The sequence below is a fragment of the Anas acuta genome, chromosome W, assembly GCF_963932015.1.
Source record: "Anas acuta chromosome W, bAnaAcu1.1, whole genome shotgun sequence".
In the NCBI taxonomy this organism is placed as follows: Eukaryota; Metazoa; Chordata; class Aves; order Anseriformes; family Anatidae; genus Anas; species Anas acuta.
In genome coordinates, this window is record NC_089016.1 from 10489047 (window position 1) to 10510669 (window position 21623).

The window sequence follows — 21623 nt, forward strand, 5'->3', positions numbered from 1 at the left end:
TTTACAGAATCACAGAATAGTTCGGATAGGAAAAGACCTTATAGATCACATAATTCCAACTCACCTCCCATGGGCAGGGACACCTTCCACTAGACCAGGTTGCTGAAAGCCCCATCCAACCTGGCCTTGAATGCATCACGGGATGGAGCACAGATCTAATAGATCCATATCCTTCTTACACAGGGAGCCCCAGAGCTGAATGCAGTCCTTGAGGTGTGGCCTCACCAGGGCCAAGTACAGAAGGACTGTCACTTCCCTACATCTGTTGACCACAGTATCCTTGGTACAAGGCAGGCCTTCTTTGCCAAGTTAGCACACTGATGGCTCATATTAGGCCGACTATCCACCAATATCCCCAGGTCCCTTTCCACTGGGCAGCTGTCCAGCCACCCTTCCCACAGCATTGCATGGAGTTGTTGTGCCCCAAGTGCAGGACCCAGCACTTGGCCAACTTCATGCAGTTGGCCTCAGCCCATGGGTGCAGCAATCAACAAGACAGAAGTCACCTCATGAGCATTTTTAAAGAAATGGGATGGCTGCTGCTCTTACAGCTTCTTGGCAAGACACAGCCAAGCTTTGTGCCTCCTGCTCTCCAGTCATGGACTCAAGCTGAAGGGACAAGATGACCCATATGCGGGCCTTCTTTCTGTCTGGGTTCTCCTGGCTCTGGAGGCAGAGGGGATCCCACAGTCAGCATGCCAAGCAGGTGGCTTCTGCTAGCCTAGCAGGGCCACTGCCAGATGTCAGCCCAAAAGTTCAGATCCCAGGTCTATGTCAAGGGTGACCTGCCAGCTACAGACAGAAGTGACCTCGCAGTCCCTTTCTGTGACATGTTCCTGCTGCTCCCCTATCCACTGCAGAGGCAGAAGTGACCTCACAGTCCCTGCCACAGCCACATTCCTGCTGCTGCGGCAGTAGATCCTGAGGTAGAGCTGACTTCTCTAGTCCCTTAGAGACAAAGGTTCACTTTTCTGGATTAGAGATTTAGCAGATGGGCTGTTCTGTTTAGGGTGTCAGGTCTGTGGTTAGGTTATGGGCAAGCTTTGTGGAACAGTTTTTTGTTTTACATCTGCCTAGAAGTCTAGGTTTAATGGAGCATGTTAATGCTAGTATTGAAGGCAGGGATTAGGGTGAGCCCAAGAGTAAAGGCAAGGGCAAAGGACTATGGGCTGAGTTTTGCTTCATGGAATAGAATCATAGAGTATCCTGAGTTGGAAAGGACCCACAAGGATCATAAAGTCCAACTACTGGATCCACACAGGAACATCCCAAAATCAGACCACGTGTCTGAGAGCATTGTCAAATGCTTCTTGAACCACAGCAAGCTCAGTGCCATGATCACTGCCCCAGGGAGCAGTTCCAGTGCCCGACCACCTTCTGGGTGCAGAACCTTTCCCTCACACCCAGCCTGACCCTCCACTGTCCCAGCTCCATGCCTTTCCCTCGGGTCCTGTCGCTGTCCCCAGAGAGCAGAGCTCAGCGCCTGCCCCTCCACTCCCCTCATGAGGGAGCTGCAGGCCGCCATGAGGCCTCCCCTCAGCCTGCTCTGCTCTGGGCTGAACAAACCAAGGGACCTCAGCTGTTCCTCATATGTCTTGCCCTTTAGACCCTTCACCATTTTTGTAGCCCTGCTTTGGACGCTCTCTAATAGCCTCATGTCTTTATACTGTGGCACCCAAAACCACACACACAGTGCTGGAGGTGAGGCTGCACCACCACAGAGCAGAGTGGGACAATCCCTTCCTTTGATCAGCTAGCAGTGCCTGATACTCAATACTTTGAGTTCAAGCATTAGAATAGGGGATTCTTGTCAGGGTGTTGGAGTGGCATTTAGGTTTAGGAATTACTCTTTAAAACTCTTCAAAAGTGGGTTTCCTTTAAAACTGGTTACTCTTTAAAATTGGCTAACGGCCTTACATCAATGTTTTAATTCTGTGTTAAAGCAGCATCAATATTACCTGAAGCCTCTTACCTCTACGAAATTGTTGTAGAGGTTCACTTACCCTTCTCCCTCCCTCTCTAGGGATGTCCGGATCAGCCCCTGGCTTTGTGTTTCATGGATTACTGAGGGCAGATGGAGAGACATCAGTCAAGGCAGGGAGGTGCAAGCAGCAAGGTGAGAGCAAGGTGGGGAAGCAAGGTGGGTATCTAAGTCCTGCAGGGAAACAGGTGCAGACGTGACAGCATAGGACAGCGTGTGGTGGTTGTTGTCAAGGATCTTTTGCAAGATGAAAGCCCCGACAGAGCCAACAGCTTTGTCTGCTGGGCTCTGGCTCTTGTCTCCGTCAGTGATGCCTATGAGAAGACACCTCATCCTTACAGCAGTAGGGCCTCAATGCCTCCTCATCCCCCTCCAGGAGCCTGGGAGATGTCCTCCTGTAGCCTTGTACTTGGCACTGCCCTTACCTACTGTGCACCGACACAGGAAGAGCCCTAAACTTTGCTGGAGGGACAGCATCTCCCTTCCCAGAGGCTGGGGTCGGGGCCCGACTGTTGGACTTCATGGGACACATCAAGGTTTCCTCAGCATCAGGGCCACCTTTCCTGGGCCTTGGTCTCCCTGTCATCACTGCCTGCCCTTTTCTGCTCTAACAAGTCCATGGGGAGGCCTTGACAGTAATGTCCCTCAGTGGGACCGTTAGCACTGCGAGAGGCTTTGGAGTTTGCACCAGACTTGGACTACTTGAGAAGCTGCTTCAGCCACCCAGATAAAGCTCCTCTGCCAGGCACAGCATTGCTGGGGGCACTGCGTGCAGCTGGCATGGGGAGAGGAGAGAAGGGGGAGAGAGGTTCAGGGCAGCATAGGGTGGGGGGAAGGCAGAGGAGAACTGGCAGAGGGAGAAATCTTCCCAGCCACCTCTCCACGGTAAGTCTCTTGGTGCAGAACCTGCCAGGCTCTCCTGGAGCTGGCCCAGCCCTCAGCTGATGGGAGCTGTCAGGAGGACGCTTGGTGTTGGAGTTGAAGGGCATGCAGGGCTTGTGTGCTGCAAGGTCAGCGTGCAGGGCCCGAGGGCTCCCTCCTCTTGGGGCCAGCTGCAGGCTGTGCAGCCGAGGGTGCAGGCAGGGGTGGCCAGGGCTGTGGTGCAGAGCAGGGTCCCTGCTGTGCCCCAGAGGCTGTGTGCCGAGTCAGGGCCTCTGCTACCTGCCAGGTTCAGCACTCAGCCTGCCTGGGGAGCTGCCCAGGGGCTGCGGGGAGAAGCTGCAGGTGGAAGGAGCCCCCCTGGTACCACAGGGCAGGGTCCTGCTGCTGCCCAGAGCCTGCTGCCTGGGGCAGGCTGCTCACAGCCCCACACCTCCCCAGGGCACTGCACTGCAGAACTGCCCGGCAAGAGCTACCTGAAGGCAGTGCACTTTTTAGAATCTGCTTCATTTTCCTGCCCATGTGCTGAGGCAGAAGGATGGTAATGGAGTAGGAGCATCTGTAGTAGAGACTAAGTCTCCTTGAGCACTGCTGCTGCTCTGAGGCACCTCACACACCTCAGCATACAGACATTACTGGCATTAGCTTTGTTGTTTCTTAGGGAATTATTTGACCTTTTCCATTCCTGCAGACAGGGAGATGTCTTTTGCATGTGGCTATCTTGGCTCCCTTGCTCAGAGGCAATAAATATGTTACAGCAGCTCCATCACTTAGTTCCTCCTTCTGGCATTTATAGACACATGTGAGCTACAGCTCTTGCAATTTGGGCTCTTTCTGGGCATCTACCTGGCTGCCCTCCTGGGCAATAGCCTCATCCTCACAATTGTAGTCTCACACACCTCCACATACAGAGAGTACCGGCATCACCTGTGTTGTTTCTTAGGGAATTATTTGACCTTCTCCTCACGTCCCACCAACAGGGACATGTCCCTGGCCTGTGCACTTCTCAGATCACTGCAGATTTCCTTTTACCTGTTGCTGTAGACCAGGACTGACTGCTGCAGAGCCCACAGCACAGCCCCCTGCTTCTTGTGGCACCCTCAGAGCACCAAGCAGAGGTAAGCCAAGCAGCTGCAGAAAGCTCTTCCTGTGAAAGGAATGGGAAAGAATGTGTTCTGTGTGACTGTTCTATGAGACGTACAAAGTATTTTGGTCAGAGAAGTCCTTAAATTTTACAATGTCATTTCTTCTTCTGGACAGACTACGTTGCCCAGGGGCAATAAATGTGTAACAGCAGCTCCATCACCGAGTTACTCCCGCTGTCATTCGCAGGACCCCATGCTCAGAATGAGCAAATGCCCAACAGCAGCTCTGTGAGCGAGTTCCTCCTGCTGGCATTTGCAGATACGCGCGAGCTGCAGCTCCTGCACTTCGCGCTCTTCCTGGGCATCTACCTGGCTGCCCTCCTGGGCAACGGACTCATCCTCACTGCTGTAACCTGTGACCACCGCCTGCACACCCCCATGTACTTCTTCCTCCTCAACCTCGCCCTCCTCGATCTGGGCTCCATCTCCACTTCTGTCCCCAAAGCCATGGCCAATTTCCTCTGGGATGCCAGGGTCATTTCCTACCCAGGATGTGCTGCACAGGTCTTTTTGCTAGTCTTTCTGATTTCATCAGAACTATCTCTTCTCACCGTCATGGCTTACGACCGTTACATCGCCATCTGTCAGCCCCTGTACTACAGGACCCTCCTGAGCAGCAGAGCCTGTGCCCAGATGGCAGCAGCTGCCTGGGGCAGTGGCTTTCTCCATGCTGTGCTGCATACTGCCAATACATTTTCACTGCCTCTCTGCAATGGCAATACCCTCAACCAGTTCTTCTGTGAAATCCCCCAGATCCTCAAGCTCTCCTGCTCAGACTCCTACCTAAGGGAAGTTCAAGTTCTTGTGGTTACTGCTTTTCTATTTGGGGGTTGTTTTGTTTGCATTGCTCTGTCTTATGTGCAGATCTTCAGGGCTGTGCTGAGGATGCCCTCGCAGCAGGGACGGCACAAAGCCTTTTCCACATGCCTCCCTCACCTGGCTGTGGTCTCCCTCTTTATGAGCACTATCATGTTTGCCCACCTGAAGCCCCCATCCATCTCTTCCCCATCCCTGGACCTGGTGCTCGCAGTCCTGTATGCAGTTGTGCCTCCAGCAGTGAACCCCCTCATCTACAGCATAAGGAGCCAGGAGCTCAAGAATGCCATATGGAAACTGATGGCCAGGTGTTTTTCATAACCAACAACATTCTTGCCTCTCTTCTTCTGAAAACAACTGAAAACGTTACTCACGATAGGCCATGCCAATTCTTTGATCTTGTGTTGCTGTTAGTTTCCACTAATATTCTGAGTAATTTTGTTCACTTAGAAGTAACATTCTTCATTTTGGTTCATTATTCTATTTCCCTCTTAAAAGAGCTACGCCTAAATACTCACATCTGCTTTCAGAGTTGCCGTCACATTAGAACGTGCTCAAAGAGAGTCCCAAAGGCTCCCTGGGACATAGGAAGTGCTGGGTGTAGTGGGTTTATATGGCAAGGTTTTGGTAGCAGGGGGCCAGAGGGGTGACTTCTGTGAGAAGGACCTAGAAGCTGCCCCATGTTAGGTAAGGACCCCATTGCTGACCAGAGCTGAGCCAATAAGTGATGTTGTTTTGCACCTCTGTGAGAGCATGTTTAAGGCATGGAAAAAAAAATGCTGTGCCACATAGCAGCTGGGAGAGTGAGAGGAGTGATGAACAGTCTTGCAGGCACCAAAGTCACTGAAGAAGGAGGCGTAGAGGTGCTCCAGGCTCCGGAGCAGAAGTCCCCTGCGGCCTGTGGTGAGGACCATGGTGAAGCAGGCTGTCCCCCTGCAGCCCATGGAACACCACGGTGGAGCAGGGTTCCACACTGCAGCCCGTGGAGGAGACCACAGTCGAGCAGGTGGACCTGCACTGAGGGAGGCTGCAGCCTGTGGAAGACTCCTGCTGGAGCAGATTCCGGACCGGACCTGTAGCCCATGGAGAGGAGCCCACGCAGGAGCAGGTGACCTGACAGGAGCTGCTGCCTGTGGGGGATCCAGGTTGGAGCAGTTTGCTCCTGAGGGATGGACCCCGTGGTACAGACCCGTATCTGGAGCAGTTCTGGAAGAGTTGCTGCCTCTGGGCAGCTCATGCCAGATCCGTTCATCAAGGACTGCATCCCATGGGAGGGACCCCATGGCACAGGGGATGAGAGTGATTGAGAAGGAGCGACAGAGAAGAAGCGCTATAGACTGACTATAACCCCCGCTCCCCCATTCCCCTGCACCACTCAGGGGGATGAGGTGGAAGTGGTTGGTTGGAGAAAGGTGCTTTTGGTTTCTTTCCTTTGTTTCTCACTTCTCTAGTTTGTTAGTAATAAGTACTATCTCCATATGCCGAGTCTGTTTTGCCCATCATGATAATTACTGTGCGATCTCCTCATCCTTATCTCAACCCTTGAGCCCTTTTCATCGTATTTTCTCCCCATTCCTCTTTGAGGAGGGGGAGTAAGAGAGAAGTTGTGGTGGAGCTCGGCAGCCCACCTGAGTAAAACCACCACAATGACACAACCCTTTTGTAACAGCACAGAAGCATCCTCCTGGAGAACACCAGGAGCTTTGTGGTGCACCCAAACCTTCCTAGGTATCCAAACAATCCCCTCATGCTCCAAAGCACATCACTTGACATGCAAGATTCAAGCCAGGGAACCCAAGCTCCTCCTGAATCATCATGACAATGCTCAAACGCATCTCCTTGGAGACATCAAACCCCTACCTAGAGCATTCAAGAATCTACCCTAAATAAGAATATCCTTCACGCAACTAAGCATCTCCATACTTCTATCTAATACCTTCTTGGAAGACCCAAGCACCTCTCTGTGGAAGAGTAGCATCAGCCGTGAGCACCCAAGCATCTCCATGGGGCACCCAAGAAAATCCTTGCAGGACCCAAGCATCTGCACACAGCAATGAAGTACTTCCTTGGGGACACCACACAAGCATCTCTCTGGGGAACACAAGCACCTTCCTGAAGGACCCAAGGATCTCTCTGGAATCCCCAAGCATTTTTCCAGGGCACGCTAACATCTCCTCGCTTGAGCCAAGCAACCTTCCTTAAGCACACAGGCATCTCTCTGGAGCACCCAAGCATCACCCCAGAGTATCCATGCACTTTTGTGAGACACTCAGGTTCCTGCCATTGATGACAAACATGTCCCAGGGCACACAAGCACTATTTTGGACACCCACACAAGCATCTCCCAGAGGCACCCAAGTAGATTCTGAGAATACCCAAACATCTATTTGGAGCAATAAAGCACTCACTGGGTCACCCAGGCATGTCCCTGGAGCACCCACATGTGCCCCCGGGCACCCAGGCATCTCCTTTGAGCATTGTAACATCTCCCCAGGGCACACAAGCACCTCAAGGGACAGCCGAGATCCCCCATCGGCACCTTCAGCCCCTCCCCATGGTTCACAAACACCTCCCTGGGGTACAGAGATATGTCTCTGGAAACACAACACATCTCCATAGAGCACCCAAGGCTTTCTCTGGAGCACTAGGAACCTCCCTGGGGTGTAAGAGGGGCAACCAAGAACCTCCCTAAGGCACATAAGCATAGCCCTGGGGCATACTAACATCTCCCTGGTGCACCTGGTTCTGTCCTGGTCATGCCAGGTTCTCCCACGGTCACCCAAGCTCCTCCCTGGAACACCCAAGAACCTCGTTGGAGTCCCCAAGAATCTCCCCACTGCACTCCAACATCTGAGTGGAAAACCCAGGCATCTCCTCAGGGCTCCAAAACAACACCTGGAGCACCAGTCTTCTCATGGGAGCTTATCGGCCACTTCCTGCAGTAACCAAGCATCTCACAAGGGTACCCAAGCACACTGCATCACCCAAAATACTCTCTGGAGAAACAAACAAACAAGAGGGTCTCATTTGCTTGCTCCTCCTGATCAGGTGGCCTGTAGCAGACCCCCACTCCAATGCCCCTGTCCCTGCCCTCCTATAACCCTGACCCATCAGATCCCTGTCAGCTCCTCACCCATCCCCAGGCAGAGCTGCAGGCACTCCAGCTGCTCCTTGACAGGGAGGGCGATGCCCCCTCCTCATGTCCCCAGCCTGTCCTTCCTAAAGAGCCTGTGTCCTTCCATTCCAACATGCCGGCCATGGGAGTCATCCCCTCGTGTCTCCTCAGTACCCAACAAGTCATTTCATAGCAACGAGCACAGATGGGGCTGAGGGACTCCATGCCTTCTTTTTCCTTGTTCTTTGCCAAAAATCTCCCTCTCCTCTGTGCTCAGGGATATGGGAGAGAATCAGAAAATGGAAAGAAATTGTCGGTTAATGTAAAAACAGTTGAAGAGGACAGAAAAGGAAGGGAGGATAATAACAAAGGAATTGTAACCAGCAAGGACAGTCAGCAGTGTACTGGGCTGTGTGAGCTGGGAATGGCCAGGGGATGCAGGGAAGGCGTGATCCAGAAGACGGCTCCTGATTTTCAGGTCTCCAGGACAGGAGGGATGTCAGCAAGTTGCAGCGGGTTTAGCACAGGCTCCCCAAGATGCTCTGCAGAACTCTGCCTGTGAGGAGAGGCTGAGGGTGCTGGGCTTGTCCAGCCTGGGGAAGGGCAGGGCGAGGGGGACCTCCTCTGGCTGTATCTCTGGGGGGGGGTTTGTGGAGGATGCGGAGCCAGGATCTTCAGCTGGGTTCAGGGTGGGAGGACAAAAGACAACAGCTGTGAAGGTGAAAGAGGAGAGCTTCAGGCTGGAGAGAAGGTAAAAAGCCTTCTCACCTTGAGCTCAGTCAGGCGTCACCCAGAGGCTGTGCAGTCTCCGTCTTTTCTGGTTTTGCAGAATACAGCAGGATCAAGCCCTGAACAGCCTGTTCTGGCGGTGCTTGTGACAGCTTGGGCTGCAGGCCTCCTGAGGTCACTGCCAACATGCCTTATGGTCCTTTGACCTCAGGCCCAGTTTCTGGCAGTGACAGAGGAGATGCTGCGGGGCCTGAATCCTCCTGTGCTGTAGAGGACCATCTAAAGCCAGGCAGGTGAACATCTCCTCTTCTCCCTTGGCTGTTACTGTAGCCTGGGAGGCACTGCCTCAGCCATCTCTGCGTTACACCTCCAGCTCCTGTCTTCCAGCTGTAAGCACCTGAAAGTCCATTGCCTGGATGTGCTCTGAGGTGTGGGAAGAGATCTGGGCTTTTCTGGGGTGTTAGTTCTCTCCCTCTGCACGCTGCTCCTCTCAGAGACGGTCTCATTTTTCACTTTCTTTCCTACCTGGAGGGAAATGCATGCTCTGTCCTGGCCATAAAGCTGAGCATGTTTACTACTTTTGCCACACTTCCACATCTCCTGGACCTGTAACCTGGAAAAGTGAATATTTCATGCATGTTCGTGTCCCTGCTTTCCTCCATCTGTGCAGCAAGGTCCACATCTCAGTGTTATGTACTTTTTTGCAAAGACTGTGAATTGTCATGGATATGATAAGATTCTTCGGGGGGGGCACAGGGCTTTGTACAAGATGCGGAATGATCTTACTTGATGGTGTTCGCCTAACAACACTAGAAATGCTTTGAAATGTCGTTTAAAAAAAAAAAAAGAAAACAAAACTAAACAGAAATAAAGGCAAACTTCTAAAGCACTGACAATTTATGGATGCACATTTCCACTTTTATGATTTTTGTGACTTTGTTTTCCTTTGTTTTCATATTTATTAATGGCCGGTATCAATCCTTTGCGACACACTGCCCAGCCTCCACCTGCAGCTCCTGAGGGCCTCTGGTCTCCCACAGGTCCTCTTGACAGCTGCCAGCCCCAGAAAAACACCTCCAGTACAGAGGGGCCCCTGAACCTAGCAAGGTCTGCCTGGAAAGGTGAACAAATTATTCCAACATAGGAAAGAAAATAAAAATAAATAAATAAAAGAGCACGTGTTCATCACTTCAAACACTCTGCCTAGAACAGTCCTTGTATGGCCATCCCTTGGGGAAGGTGAACCTCATTAGCTGCAGCTTGCACTGGGCACAGAGCTGAGGAGAGTGTTTTACTGTTTACTGAACTGCACCACACTTAACTTTGGTTGGTTTTCAATGGGGAGCAGTCCTTCTGTGCCTGCGTGCAGGCAGTTCTGTGGGGAAAAAGGCTGGTAGTTGGTGCAAAGGAGCTGTAACATGCAGCTGCAGCCCTGGCTGGAGAAGTCTGATGGGAGGAGAAGTGCTGCAAGTCCCAGGTGGCTCCTGAGAGAAATGATGGGGCTGGGGAGGTGAGGAGCAAGGTTGCCCACGGAGTGCCTGGCCTCAAGGGACTGCCTTTCCAAGCTGACCAGGCCTCCTTAGGAGACCCTCTGGATCAATAGCAAAGGAAGAGGGCAGGGATTTGAAATAAATCAATAAAGAATCCAGCTTGAAGGGAAAGCTCCCTTATTATCAACTGCTCATTGAAATCTGCTTCATTCACTAGCTTTCTGAAATCTCCCCAATTAGACGTTAAAACCTTGAAGACTTGAATGAACTGCTGGGAAGAAAGAGGGCACAGGAGGGCTCTCTGCATTGTGCCGAGCCCCAGGGTGTATTTGGTGCTGAGTCCATGCACCTCTGATGCTGAGAGAAGATAGCGCAGGCTGTTCAAGAGGTTAAGGCTAGAAGAAATGCTGAAGGTTCTGGGAGTGTTAATTGGTCCCACTGGGGGCCATTACCACCACAGCTCCCCCATGGACTTGTTAGCAAAGGAAACGGGAGGCAGTGATGATAGGCAGGCAAAGGCAAAGTAAAGGTGGCCCTGATGCTGAGGAAACCTTGATGTGTTTTATCAAAGCAATCACCAAGGCCTGACACCCAGCTCTGGGAAGACAGATTCTGTCCCTCACACTGCTCTTCAAGGGGCAGTGGGATCTGGGGTGTGTGATGGCAACTAAAGGACAACAGTACAACATCAGCGCACAGGGCTGCAAGGAGGCCACGTGGTTCCAGTGCCAGGAGCACAATGTGTCGTCTCATAGGCCCCAGTGGCAGAGACAACAGCCAGAGCCACGGGGACAAAGACCTCTGCTGTGTCAGGGCCTTCCAGCCCTGCCAGTGCCCTTGGACATCTCCCCACAGGTTGTCCTACCCTGTTGCATGCCTGAACCATTTTCCCTGTGGCCTGGAGACATCCAACCTGCTTCCCCACCACAGCATCTCCCTACCCATACTAGGGACTCCTTATGCTCACTGCCTCTGACTTGAAACACAAGCCATGGGCTGAAGCAGACACCCTCTGAGTCACCACAGCACTGCCCTTGGAGTGGCATTTCTTTCTCCTCATCACCACTCTGGACCTCCAAAACAGCCAAATTATGGTGGATTTCCTTTCTCATGCTCTTTACCCCTACCCAAAATGTGCCATCATCTCTGAAAGCAGATTTCCATCTGTCAGGAGCTCCTGCAGTCTGGTCTAAGCCTGCTGTGATGTATGGAGCTGTTCTGCCCCTGATGCTGAGCAGAGCATCACAAGATGGGAAAGAGAGGCTCTCTTCTCCTTGGAAAACTGAATGAGAATTATTCACCAAATCCCAGTGTTTCACAAGGTCGTCTGCAGGGAACACTTACCATCAATGGACAAGTCTCAGGTTAGGAACCATGTAAAAGAAACTGGGAACCATGAGCATGGTGGCCCCAAGCCCTGCCTGCCCTCCTCCTACCACGCGCCATCAGGCGGCTGCAGCAGAGAGGACCCACAGCCAGCCCCTGGGATCTGCCACCCGCCTCTCCAGTGCCATCCCTGCTGCCTTGGGGTGCTCTGTGAGGTGCTGGGTGACCTCACAAGGCCTGCTGGCCAGCACGTCTTCTGCAGGGCAACCAGCAATGCAGCAGGGACCTAACCATGGCCCTTCCATTCCCCTCTCTCCCCTCATCCCCGGCCTTGTCTCTGGTGGCATGAGCAGCCTTGGGAGGGGCTTCCTGGCCTCCCCTTGATACTGAGCTGAAAGGAAAAATGGTCTCTTCCTTGACAGAACAATGGCTTCAAATTTGAAAAGCTTCATTAGGAGATAGGTGAAACCTTTACTAGGTTTTGTTAGAGAGAAGAAAGTTTAGAAACATTCACCCCTGATGTTACTTTAGTCACTGATTAGTCAGCTTTATCTATAAGAGCCTACAGACTTGTATCTCAGACTGAGGGCAAGGTGACCCAGGCCTAGAGCATGTGTCAGAAGATTAGGTGAGGAACTCATGCTATGCATATATCCTTGGATGTGTAACCACCTAAGCTTTGTATGCACACCTGAGATGAAAGAATAAGAGAAGAAAGATTTTGATGGCTTGAGCATGGACAAGAACTGGATTCAACTAACGAACATAGTGAGGAAGACTACTGATGACCACCAGAGACCCCTGAGAGACAGTGGAAACAAATGTGCATGTGTCAGCGACACTTACTGATTTTCATGAGTTACAGGAAGTGGTATGAATATGTTTTGGGGAAATGTGATTAACATGTTTGTTTTGCTTGTATATAACCCCTATAGCTCAAACAGTTCTGGAAGCACTGGAGTGATCCCCTGTGTGACCAGCATCTCCGTAAAAGAACGCCTGTTTTCTAAAACTCCAAACTGAGTGTTAGAGAGTTATTTTGACTGGCTTTTACAGTATCACCTTTGTCTCCTGCCAGCTGCTGCCCACTGAGGATCCTGGTATAAACGTGGCCCCGCACCAACACCACTGCTCGTGCTGCCTTTGCTGCCTCGCCCTGTCCTCTCCCTCGACTCCTTGTCTCTGCCGGGCCCCACGTTCCACACCCAAATGTATCCCTTTGCTGTTGTCACCCTCAAGTCTGCCCAGCGGGATGGCAGAGCCAGGGCAGGACATGGTAGTGTTAGGCCCTGTAGCACCCATGCAAAGCGCTTGTGGCAAAGTGGGAGCTGAGACTGGGTTCTGTGGTGCAGAGGAGGCCCCATGAAGAAAAGATGAGGTTAAAAAGCAACTTGCGGGGGGTGGGGTGGGGGTGGGGTGGGGGGGCGGAGTTCTGTCGTGGTTTGGCATGAGAGGCTTCTGGCCACGAAGGAGCAAGGGATGGGTTGACACAACTTCTCTGGGCAACCTGTTCCATTGACCACTATCCCCAAAGGAGAGAATGTCTTCCTTATACCTAATTTTAAAGCACCCTCTTTTAGGCCCCCTTTAGGCCAACTGCAGTTGGCTTTCTGGGCTGCAAACTCACGTTGCCAGCACAGGTTGTGCTTCTCATCCACCAGTACCCCAGGTCCTTCTCCTCAGAGCTGCTCTCTACCCATTCTCCACCCAGCCGGTATTTGTGCTTGGGATTGCCCTAGTCCAGCTGCAGGACCTTGCACTTGGCCTTTGTGAACCTCAAGAGGTTCCCACAGGAAAATCTCTCAAGCCTGTCCAGGTCCATCTGCATATCATCCCTTCCCTTCAGCGTATTGACTGCACCACCCAGCTTGGTGTCATCAGCATACTCACTGAGACTGCACTCAGTCATGCTGTCCATGTCACTGACAAAGTGTTAAACAGTGCTGGCCCCAATACTTACCTCTGAGGAACACCACTCTACTGACCTCCACTTGGACATTGAGCTGTAGACTCCAGCTCCTTGAGGGTGACCATCCAGACAATTCCCTACCCACCAGGTGATCCATCCACCACATCCATGTGTCTCCAATTGAGGGAAAAGGCTATTGTGTGGGACAGTGTCAAATGATTTGCACAAGTCAAAGTTCACGATGTGAGGTGCTCTTCCCCTCTCTACCAGTGCTGTAAGCCCATCGTAGAAGGCCACCAGGTTTGTCAGGCACAATCTGCCCTGTGTGAAGCCGTGTTGGCTGTCACAAACAGCCACCAGTTTGCTGTCACCACCAGTCCAAAAGGCAGAGTAGCATGAGAGAGGCATTTGCAATGAACCTGTGCAAGGAGGGAGACAAAAGTCTCATGGGAACACTGGGGGTAATTACTGGAGTTCTACACAGAGAAGTGTCAAGGCTCTGTGAGATCATAGAATCATAGAATCATAGAATATCCTGAGTTGGAAGGGACCCTTAAGGATCATCAAGTCCAACTCTTGACACCGCACAGGTCTACCCAAAAGTTCAGACCATGTGACTAAGTGCACAGTCCAATCTCTTCTTAAATTCAGACAGGCTCGGTGCAGTGACCACTTCCTTGGGGAGCCTGTTCCAGTGTGCAACCTCCTCTCTGTGAAGAACCCCCTCCTGATGTCAAGCCTAAACTTCCCCTGCCTCAGCTTAACCCCGTTCCCGCGGGTCCTGTCACTGGTGTTAATGGAGAAAAGGTCCCCTGCCTCTCGACACCCCCTTACGAAGAAGTTGTAGACTGCAATGAGGTCTCCCCTCAGCCTCCTCTTCTCCAGGCTGAACAGGCCCAGTGCCCTCAGCCGTTCCTCGTACGTCTTCCCCTCCAGGCCTTTCACCATCTTCGTAGCCCTCCTCTGGACACTCTCCAACAGTTTCATGTCCTTTTTATACTGTGGTGCCCAGAACTGCACACAGTACTCGAGGTGAGGCCGCACCAGCGCAGAGTAGAGCGGGACAATCACCTCCCTCGACCTACTAGCGATGCCGTGCTTGATGCACCCCAGGACACGGTTGGCCCTCCTGGCTGCCAGGGCACGCTGCTGGCTCATATTCAACTTGCTGTCTACCACCACCCCCAGATCCCTCTCTTCTAGGCTGCTCTCCAGCGTCTCATCGCCCAGTCTGTACGTGCAGCCAGGGTTTCCCCGTCCCAGGTGCAGGACCCGGCACTTGCTCTTATTGAACTTCATGCGGTTGGCGATCGCCCAGCTCCTCAACCTATCCAGATCCCTCTGCAAGGCCTTTCCACCCTCAACAGAGTCCACAACTCCTCCAAGTTTGGTGTCATCAGCAAACTTGCTCAAAATACCTTCTATTCCTACATCCAGATCATTTATAAAAATATTGAAAAGTACCGGCCCTAAAATGGAGCCTTGAGGGACCCCCAAGGGTGGTCCCCTTGAGGTGACCGCCCACCAGCCTGACGCAGCCCCATTCACCATAACCCTTTGGGCCCTGCCCGTTAGCCAATTGCTCACCCATCGTATGATGTTTTTATTTAGCTGTATGGTGGACATTTTGTCCAGTAGGATCCTATGGGAAACCGTGTCAAAAGCCTTGCTGAAATCTGTTGGGAATTGGCATAATTGTTCGATCTAAGTTTGCTTTAAGCAACCAGGGGTAGGCCTTAGAAATCTCAGGGCCTGCTGTAGCTGAGCAAACCAAGCTGCCAGAGTAATTGTGAGAAGCTCCCACGGCAATGACTCCCACATCACCCAATTAAGGAACTCAGAAAATATTGTTATCAGCAGCTGGCCTCAAGGACTAGGCCTACGTGACCGTTAAGCACAAAGGGGGTTGTTTTCCTAACTTCTAATCAAAAGGTGGTGTTATTTTCTTAACGGTTTGTCTGGGTGCTTTTGACCAATAATCTTGTGTGAAACACTGTCCACCCCTGTAAAATTCACTATAAAAGTTGGGCTATTCGGGCAATAAAATGGTGAAGCATGATCTGACTCTGCTGGTGTCTGTCGTGCTTTCGGTCGTGCTTCGCAACAGAAGTCCAAAAAAACCACATCAGCTGGTTTCCCTTGGTCCACCATATGGGTGATCTTATCCTAAAAGGAAATCAGGTTAGTTAGGCAGGACCTACCCTTCACAAACCCATGCTGGCTGGGACCAATGACTGCTCTGTCCCCCAGGTGCGCCTCAATACGTTCGAGAACCATCTTCTCCATGATTTTACCAGGCACTGACGTGAGACTGACAGGCCTGTAATTGCTAGGGTCTTCTTTCTGACCCTTCTTGAAAATCGGCACAACATTTGCCAGCTTCCAGTCTACCGGGACCTCTCCAGACTCCCAGGATCGTTGAAAAATAATTGAGAGAGGTTCCACGATGACGTCCGCCAGCTCTTTCAGCACCCGGGGATGAATCAAATCCAGACCCATGGACTTGTAGGGATCCAGGTGGAGTAGCAAATCCCGCACACGTTCAGGGTCGGTTGGGAGTTTGTCATCCCCACCGTCCCGGTCCTTCAGCTCAGGGCACCCTGGGTCCCAAAGCCCATCATCGGCATTGAAGACAGAGGCAAAGAAGGCGTTAAGCGTCTCTGTTTTGCCCATGTCATTGTCTGTGAGGAGACCTTCCCTATCAAGGAGCGGCCCTATGTATTCTTTAGTTCTCCTTTTTCCATTCACATATCTAAAAAAACCCTTTTTATTTTCTCTCACGGACACAGCCAGCTTCAACTCTAGGTGTGCTTTAGCCACACGAATTTTCTCCCTACAAACACGAACAGCATCCCTGTATTCTTTCCATGACACCTGGCCCTCCTTCCAGTAGCGAAACACTCTCTCTCTTTCGGCCTAATCTCCATTAGAATGTTCCTGGTCAGCCACGCCGGCCTCCTGCCCCGCCTGCCTGACTTGTGATATTTAGGAATTGCCTGATCTTGTGCTTCTAGGAGGCATCGCTTAAAGAATGACCAGCACTGGTGGACATCGAGGCCTTCAAGAGCAGTTCCCAGGGGACCTTGCTGACTAGTTCCCTGAGCAGCCTGAAGTCCGCTTTCCCCATATCTAGGGATGAGGTTTTGGTGGCACTTTTCCTTCTGTCACCGTAAATTTTGAACTCAACCACTTCATGGTCGCTATGACCAAGGCGGCCACCAATCACCACATCTCCCACCAGACCCTCTCTGTTTTCTAGCAACAGGTCTAGGAGGGCACCTTTCCTAGTTGGCTCCGTTAGCACCTGCACCAAGAAGTTATCATCTAGGTGCTTCATGAACCTCCTGGACTTGCTCGTGTCAGCCGTGTGGCACTCCCACTTAACGTCTTGCAGGTTGAAGTCCCCCATAAGGACAAGGGGAGTTAATCTCGAGGCCTCTCTTAGTTCTGTAAAGAATAATTTATCGGCGCTATCGTCCTGGCAGGCTGGTCTGTAATAGATTCCCACAACAGAATGTTCTCCTTTTTTGGTAGTAGGAAAGAGCAGGAGAGAAAAAAGTACTACAAAATGTGCATTGGAAGGTTGGTACTGGCCATGAGGAGGAAGAAATATCCATGGGAACAATTGGTTTTGTTGCTAGTAAGAGAAGCAAAGACGACATTAAGTGTCTCAGCCTTTGCCTCATTCCTTGTCACCAGGTTTTCCCCCCAAAATCCAATAAAGCATGATGATTCTCCCTAATCTTCCATCATTTAAAGTATTTTTATTTTTATTTTTATTTTTATTTTATTGTCTTTGACGATAATAGATGGATTGAGCTCCAGCTGGGCTTTGGCCCGTCCAGTTTTGACCTGCACAGCCACATAACATTCAGGACAAGACTACAGAGAAACTGACAGCATGCATGAGAAGAAAGCGCAGCAAATGTGGAACCTGGCAGCCTTCCATCCCTTGCCCTTGAGTGACTGTGCTGCAATGCCATTTAGCTGGTTACTCCTGAATTATCCAAATTTCCCTGCAACTCTTGCTGCTACTGCTGTCTAGTCAGAGATAAAACAATTACACAAAGGTTGAACTGTCTCCTTCAGACATTAACAGCTGATAGAATGGAGCATCACTGTGGGTGAACCTTGAGAATCTACAGGATTTTGACGTCAGAAAGCTCTTGACTTTCACATGGAGAAGAGCCCAGTCCTGTACCAGAGGGAGAGAAACCCCACACATCAAGTCAGACTGGGACCCTGCCGAGTGAGTAGTGGCCAGAAGGAGAGGGCCTGGGCACCACGAGGGATGCCATACGAGCAGAGGTGCCTACTCACGAGGAACCAGGCCAGCTTCCTACAGAGCTGCCTTCTGAGGAGCATGGCCACCAAGAAGATCTAAGTTATCAGACTCAGCTCAGATCTGCTGTGACACCACAGAGATAATGGTATGCAGCCAAAAAGGAAAGATGTGGAGGTCTGGGAGTCCCTAGGAAAGCCATGTATAGACAGGGTAGAGGGCTGTGACAAGGCTGAAAGTCCCAACAGGACCGGGTCTTTGTGTTCATATCTATGACTGTTATCTCTGCCACTGACGCCCATGAGGAGACAGCTTATCGCTGAAGAACCAGGGCCTCATTGCCTCCTCACCCCCAACCATGAACCAGGCAGGGGTCGTACCATTCTCCTGCACTTGGCCATGCACATCCCCATCTCCTACTGCCCCACAAAGAGCCCTGAGCAAGGTGTGAATGCTAAGGATCTCCCTTCCCACAGGTTCAGGGTCAAGGCCTGGCCCTTGTGCTTGGTGACACACATGCAGTTTTCCTACACATCAGTGTCACCTTCACATTGCCTTTGTCTCCTTGTCCTCACTGCCTCCAGGGTTCTGCTCTAACGAGCTCCAAGGGAGGCTGTGTGAGTGCTGGCCCTCAGGGGGACACTGCAGGAAACTTGCCTCTGACTTGCACTTCTGGAGAGATGTCTTCAATTGTCTCTGAGTGCCTGAGGTTCGTGGGCTCATCAGCCAAGCCCCCAGAGGGGTGATTGCAGTGCCTTGGGCTGGTGCTGTGCTGCTGAGCTGGGCCAGGCTCGTGGGACAGAGAGAGCTCGTGGCAAGAGGGCCGTGGTGCAGAGAGAGAGCTGTGCCCAGGAGCAGCTCCTCTGCACAGCGCAGCAGGGCTGGGGGCTCTGACCGCAGGCACCCGGGCAGAAAGGGATTCCAGGCAGCCTGGACGCTGTGGGCAAAGGAGAGTTCAGAGCAGGAGAAACCTTCACAGCTCTGCCCACGGTAAGTCTCTGGCTGCACGACAGTGCAGGACAGGCTCCTGGAAGGGGCTTCTGTATGCGGAATGTCTCTGCCTGGCCAGGAGCTGCCAGGATGCCTCTCGTGGCTTGTGTGGTGTGGAGGAGAAGATGCTGCAGGGCAGCCTTGGACAGAAGATGAGCAGGTCAGGGTCTGCCTGCAAAGAGAAGGCACTTTGCACTCTCTGCCTGCCTCATCCTGCTATGATTGCAGGGCAGACTGTGCATTAACAGAGTGGCTGGGTTTGCCCAGGTGATGGAGCTTCCTGTTGCATTTGAATAAGACATAAACAGGTTAGTGATGAACCCGAGAGTATCCCTTCAGTTCTCTCTGCTTACACACTGCACCAGGGCTTTGCTGAGATTTTCATTAAGGACCTGCAGACAGGGAGATCTCCCCAGAGTTGTTCTCATCCCCGGCAGCTGTCTGCAGGGCTGAGCTTGGCACACAGCGGGTGGAATGGGGTCTGTGAGCATTGACGGGAGGAGCCGTGGGGACAGAGAAAGAGCTGCTGGCAGGGACAACTGCAGGCAGCAGGGACATGGGCAGGCAGTGAGAGGGAGCTGCTCCCTCCCTTCCTTCCCCTGCAGTGCAGGCACCTTCCTTGCAGCAGCCCCTGGTCTCCTCTCTTCCCCTCAGGGCTTCAGTCACGGCTTGTATAATACGGGGGGCTGAGAATATGGGGTGTCTGAACCCTAAATCTCTGTGTAGTTAGTCACATTTGCTGCAGGCCCCCTCCACCTTCCTCCATGGAAGAAGTCACAGAATCACAGAATCATAGAGTATCCCGAGTTGGAAGGGACCCACAAGGATCATCGAGTCCAGCTCCTGGCTCCACAGAGGTCTTACTCCCAAATTCCTACCATATGACCAGGAGCATATTCCAAATGCTTCTTCCACTCCAGAACTCTTGTCCCTCTGCTGTCTGTGCAGGGCAGATGGCACAGGGCTGTGAGGACAGGCTTTACCTTACCAACACCGCAGCCTCTGCACTGGGTTGGGTCCGCCCTGCCTGCCCATGCCTGCTTCTCTCCCTTGCCCAGCGTGGCAGCTGGTGGTGCCTGATTCTGACAGGGAGTGCTGTGCATGGCGGGTGAAGCAGGAGGGCATGCTCCCTGTTCTCTCTGGCCAGACATGCACGATCCATCTGCTGATTTTGTCTGCTGGGTATTGAACACAGAAAACACACAGAGTCACACAGCCAAACATCCCTCTCTCAGCAGAGGGAGCCACTGCCCAGGAACCTTCCATTTTGGAACCTTGAATGGAGCAGAGAAGGCTCACTGGGAGCTGCTGGGCAGAGGAGGCTGCAGTGTACAGGACACTCAGCAAGCACACAGCAGGGCTCCAGACAGGGATATAGGCAAAGGTCTTCTTGGAAACAGGGAATGTAAGGCTTTAATTGGGAATTTTCTCAATTTTGCTCAGAGACATTACTCGTAACACTCTCTATTTATTTTTTTTTTTCTCATTTGGCAGTGTCCATGTCCAGAACCAGCAAATGTCCAACAGCAGCTCTGTGAGTGAGTTCCTCCTGCTGACATTCACAGACACACGCGAGCTGCAGCTCCTGCACTTCGCGCTCTTCCTGGGCATCTACCTGGCTGCCCTCCTGGGCAACGGCCTCATCCTCAGCGCCGTATCCTGCGACCACCGCCTCCACACCCCCATGTACTTCTTCCTCCTCAACCTTGCTCTCCTCGATCAGGCCTGCATCTCCACCACTGTCCCCAAAGCCATGGCCAATGCCCTCTGGGACACCAGGACCATCTCCTATCAAGGGTGTGCTGCACAGGTCTTATTTTTTGTTTTCTTGGTTGGAGCAGAGTATTCTATCCTCACAATCATGGCCTACGACCGCTACGTTGCCATCTGCAAGCCCCTGCACTACGGGAGCCTCCTGGGCAGCAGAGCTTGTGCCCAGATGGCAGCAGCTGCCTGGGGCAGTGGCTTTCTGTACAGTGTCCTGCACACGGCCAATACATTTTCCCTGCCCCTCTGCCGAGGCAATGTTTTGGACCAGTTCTTCTGTGAAATCCCCCACATCCTCAAGCTCTCCTGCTCAGATGCCTACCTCAGGGAGGCTGCGCTTCTTGTAGTTAGTTTCTGTTTAGCATTTGCGTGTTTTGTTTTCATTTCATTTTCTTATGTGCAGATCTTCAGGGCTGTGCTGAGGATGCCCTCTGAGCAGGACCGGCGCAAAGCCTTTTCCACGTGCCTCCCTCACCTAGCTGTGGTCTCTCTAACTCTCAGCACTGCCTTGGTTGCCTACCTGAAGCCCCCCTCCATCTCTTCCCCATCCCTGGACATGGTGGTGTCATTTCTGTACTCGGTGGTGCCTCCAGCAGTGAACCCCCTCATCTACAGCATGAGGAACCAGGAGCTCAAGGACGCCTTGTGGAAACTCATTGGATACATGCTTCTTTTGCATCAATAGTGTGCCTATAATATTAAATGGATGCACAGGTTATCTGAACAATCTCTTTGTACAATAACTTGCAATTCTTTTATTATTATTAATATTATCTCTTAAAATTCTGATTTTGGTTGAATTCTGTTCATGGCATTCTGTCTATTATATTTTTTTTAATTTATTTGCTTTCACCCAATCATCCTATATACCTGCAGAACTTGGCTTCCTGTGTGGAAAAGGAGAATAAAGAATCCATGAGAACTTCATTGGTCTCAGATGCTATCTCTTCCCATCTCCTCTGGAGCTTCTGCCACACAGAGGAGCAGCCCCAGTGGACCTTGAGACTGCTCCTCACTGCCCGCTGGGCTCTGCCTCTCTGCTGCCTTCGGGTCGGGGCTGCTGCTTCCCTAGAGCCATGGCCAGCAGCAGGATGTGGCCTTTTCACTGTTGTTCTCTTTTGGCTTCTATGTTGTTCTCTTGAGCTCTTGTACTTCACTAAGCCCTTAGGTCTCGTGTACCTTGGTGAAAGTTGT

At 51.9% G+C, this 21623-nt stretch overlaps 1 protein-coding gene across 1 annotated transcript; it reads left to right on the forward strand.

The window, feature by feature from the left end:
• Positions 1 to 4215: 4215 nt before the first annotated feature.
• On the forward strand, positions 4216 to 21114 carry LOC137846897 (olfactory receptor 14C36-like). Its single transcript, XM_068665003.1, has 3 exons — positions 4216 to 5129; positions 20157 to 20589; positions 20833 to 21114. Exons 1-3 carry the CDS (start codon positions 4216 to 4218, stop codon positions 21112 to 21114), a joined length of 1629 nt encoding a protein of 542 aa, XP_068521104.1.
• Positions 21115 to 21623: the final 509 nt, after the last annotated feature.